The sequence below is a fragment of the Aureococcus anophagefferens genome (assembly GCF_000186865.1).
Source record: "Aureococcus anophagefferens unplaced genomic scaffold AURANscaffold_158, whole genome shotgun sequence".
In the NCBI taxonomy this organism is placed as follows: Eukaryota; class Pelagophyceae; order Pelagomonadales; family Pelagomonadaceae; genus Aureococcus; species Aureococcus anophagefferens.
This window is the reverse complement of record NW_008705703.1, coordinates 2,608-6,318: the sequence shown is the minus strand read 5'-3', so window position 1 is coordinate 6,318 and position 3,711 is coordinate 2,608. Positions and strand designations below refer to the sequence as shown.

The window sequence follows — 3,711 nt, the reverse complement described above, 5'->3', positions numbered from 1 at the left end:
CGGGCAGCGAGTCGCGGCCAAGGAAACGGCGCAAACCACTGGGCCCGCGGCGCCCGTGGCTTCCCCTCGAGGACGACCGCGTCCGGCGACTCGTCGAGGCCCGCGGACCGAAAGAATGGCCGAAGCTCGCCGTCGCGTTCAACGAGACGCTGGACGAGAAGGACCAGCGCACATCCAAGCATATCCGCGATCGCTGGACCAACCACCTCGACCCGAACGTCAACCGGGACCCCTTCACCGTCGCCGAGATCGAGATCATCCGCGGCGCGCAGCGCCGAATGCCCAACGAGTGGACCAAGATCGCGGCGCTGCTCCCCGGGCGCACGGACACCCAGGTCACCAACTTCTGGACCAACACGATCAAAAAGCTGGCCCGACGCGCGCTTAAGTAGTATCGCGCCCCGCACCGCCGCCTGAACACGCCTGCCAGGGAGCAGGCCCCAGCGCTCACAGGTTTGCCACAAGCTCAAGGAGAGGGAAACCAAGCTGCTTGAAGTTTGCACTTTCTTTTCCTTAGTCCGCGAGGCCGTACTTCGCGAGCTCGTCCTTGAGCTGGGCGACGGAGACGGGCTTCGTGACGACGCAGTTCGCGCCGGCCGCGACGAAGGCGGCGATGTCCTCCGCGAGCGCGTTGCCCGTGACGCCGACGATGAGCGCGTCGCAGCCGGCCGCGCGGATCGCGCGCGTCGCGTCGAGGCCGTTCATGACGGGCATGACGCTGTCCATGAGGATGAGGTCGAAGCCGTCGTCGGCGGCGTCCTGGGGCGCCGCGCCGCCGCCGGTCCGCGCGCGCTTCCGCGAGTGCGCGGCGACGGCCTCCGCGCCGTCCTCGGCGAGCTCGACCTCGAACCCCAACTTCCGCACGTGGAAGGCGATGAGCTTGCGATTGCTCGACACGTCGTCGACGACGAGCGCGCGGCGGCCGCGGCGCCGCTTCCGCGGCGCCGGGAGCGCCGCCGGGACCGCGTGCGCCGCGGCGCCCGCGAGGTCCCCCGCGCTCGGCGGCCGGCTCAGGTCCGTCGCCGAGGGCGTCCGCGAGGGCGCCGCGTCGACGACGGGCAGCGGGATCACGAAGTAGAACTCGGAGCCCCGGCCGACGTCGGAAACGACGCCGATGGTGCCGCCGTGGAGCTGCACGATCTCCCGCGAGATCGCCAGCCCCAGGCCCGACCCGCGGCCCTGCTGGAGCTCCCCCGCGCGGATCTGCGAGAAGGCCTGGAAGAGCCGCCGCTGGTCCGCCGGCGCGATGCCGACGCCGTCGTCGGCGACGGAGACGCGGACCATGGCCACGGGCACGGCGGGGTCGCGCGGCGCCTCGTCGTCGCTCAGCCCGACGCTCACGGCGACGCGCGGCCGGTCCACGTCCTCCGGCGTGAATTTCAGGGCGTTGGACACGAAGTTGGACACGCACGCGCCGAGGCGCCGCGCGTCGCCGTCGAACCACGCGTCGAGGAGCCGGTCGTCGACGCGCGTCACGAGCGCGACGCCCCGCTCGCGCGCCGACGGCGCGTGCGTCGCCACCGCCTGGTCCACGAGGTCCCGCACCGCGAAGGGCTTGCGGTGGAGCGTGAAGCGGCCCTCCTCGATGGACGCGAACGACAGCACGTCGTCGAGCGTCTCCGACATGCACGAGATCGACGCCTCGACGACCTCGACGACCTCCTGGATCTCGCCGTCGGCGTCCGTCGTCGGCGCCGCCGGCGACCGGAGGGCCGGTTCCAACAGCCCGCCCCCGAAGGCCGGCGGCGGTTCGTGGTGCGTCGCGTCGCTGTGGCCGTCGGCGAGCGCGTGGACGAGGCTCGGCCGGTCGCCCTCGGGCGACTGGCCCCGGCCGTAGCCCACGTAGTCGCTGATCGCGCGGACGCCGAGGCGCACGGCGTTCAGCGGCACGCGGACCTCGTGCATGACGTAGCGTAAAAACCGGCGCCGCTGCGTCGTCGCCTCGACCTCGAACTGCAGCAGGCGCCGCAGCGCGTGCTCCGGCGACAAGGCCCGCGAGTGCGCGGCACCCAAAGCGCCCGCGTACAGACACTTGGCGACGACGTCGACGACGTTGTAGAGCAGGCCCTCGTAGAGCGGGCTCACGAGCCGGAACAGGCCGGAGAAGTAGACCACGACGAACAAGGTCCAGGTCCCGGCGCAGACCACGGTCAGCAAAGCTGCGCGCGCCAATCGCAACCGTCGCCCCGCGGCCGCGACGTCGCGCGAGAACGACTTCGCCGGCCGGTCGCCCTTGCGGTCGTCGCGCTTCTCGTCGTACGCCGCCTTGGCCTTGGCCAGCACGTCCCCCAGCACGACGAAGATGTGGCAGTAGGCCGCCGTCGACAGCAGCAGGCACGCCAGCGCGACGGGCGCCGGCGGGTCCCAGAGGGAGCAGGCGCACCCTAACACCGTCGACGCCTCCTGGGCCACGATCGACCGCACGGCCGCCGCGTCGAGCACGGGCGCCTCCTCGTCGCCGTTGGGGTCGAAGTTCAGGGCGTGCATGAGCACCATCAACAGCGGCACGAGCGCGCACCACTCGGCCCAGCGCGCGCTGTGGAAGACGCGGCCGTCGAACATGACGTGGCGCGGCAATAGATCGAGCGCGATGGCCGCGTGGGACGCGCAGGAGACGACGTTGATGACGAAGATGCACGTGAAGGGCGCCACGCGCGCCCGCGCCGAGGGGGATCCGTCGCCGAGCACCGACTCGTCCTCGAACGCGACGGCGAGCAGATTGAGCAGCGCCGCGGTTCCGAAGCAGGACGCGGTCATCTGGCTGAACGTCCGCAGCGTCGCCTGGGCGTCCCAGCCGTCGGGCGCGGGCGTGACCGTCGCGAGGAAGAGGACCACGCAGCAGGCGTAGATGGCGAAGCACCCGAGGCACGCCCGCCTCAGGCAGCCGACGAAGCGCCGCGTGTTCGCCGCGCGCCGCGCGTCGACGGTCTCCATGTTGTCGTGGCTCTCGTTGCGCGTCAGCGTCGCTTCCGTGAGGTCCGCCTCGGCTGGCTGCTGGGCGCAGCGCACGGCCGTTGGGGGTGACGCGCCGGGGTAGGCACTCGCCGGCAGCGTGCGGCGGCTGCGGCGGCGCGGAGAGGGATTCGGTTGCATGTTGGTTTGAGTGTTGCTGATGGTTTCTGATGGTTTTGCTGAGTCGATGCGTTGTCGTGGACTGGGTTCAGCGCTCACGAACTGCGGGAGGTGCCAAGACTGAGGCTCGTATTGATGCTCCTACTCAATTGCTCCTACTAGTACTAGTACGCTACTTCGAGCGCCCAAGTCATGCGAGGAGCTCGCCGGGGGCGAGAAAAAAAAAAGAAAAAGAAAAGAAAAAGAAAAGAAAGGCAAGAACACGCGCTTGAATTTTTTGGTGAGAATCTACTGAACATATTATTTGAGGAAGCCCAACCATGGCCGACGACGCAGCCGCACGCCGCGCAGCCTCGGCAGGTGCACCGGAGGCGCAAAAAACCTTCGCGAAGGCCTGCGCGAACTCGCTCGAGTGGCACTACAAAGCGGCGCAGCGCCGCGGCGCGCCGCCGTCGCGGCCGACGATCCTGGAGAGCGACAGCAAGCGCCCGGGTTGGTACGAGCCGCCGGACGCGACGGCCGCGCCGCCGCGCGTCGAGCGGCGCGCCGAGGCGACGGACATGCAGAATCAAATCGACGCCGTCGAGTTCGGGCTGAAGCAGCTCCGCGCGTCGGCCGACGAGCCGCCGGACGCGAGCC

At 70.1% G+C, this 3,711-nt stretch overlaps 2 protein-coding genes across 2 annotated transcripts; one reads left to right on the top strand and one right to left on the bottom strand.

Annotated features, from left to right (window-relative positions):
- Positions 1-53: 53 nt before the first annotated feature.
- Positions 54-392, top strand: AURANDRAFT_34766 (hypothetical protein; the record flags this gene model as incomplete). Its single annotated transcript, XM_009044160.1, has 1 exon — positions 54-392. A coding segment is annotated over one exon (339 nt), but the record flags the coding sequence as incomplete, so codon positions are not given.
- A 121-nt stretch (positions 393-513) lies between these two features.
- AURANDRAFT_34765 (hypothetical protein) lies at positions 514-1,971 on the bottom strand (the record flags this gene model as incomplete). The annotated part of the gene is made up of 2 exons (XM_009044159.1): positions 514-1,668; positions 1,843-1,971. Coding segments are annotated over 2 exons (1,284 nt in total), but the record flags the coding sequence as incomplete, so codon positions are not given.
- Between the last annotated feature and the right edge of the window lie 1,740 nt (positions 1,972-3,711).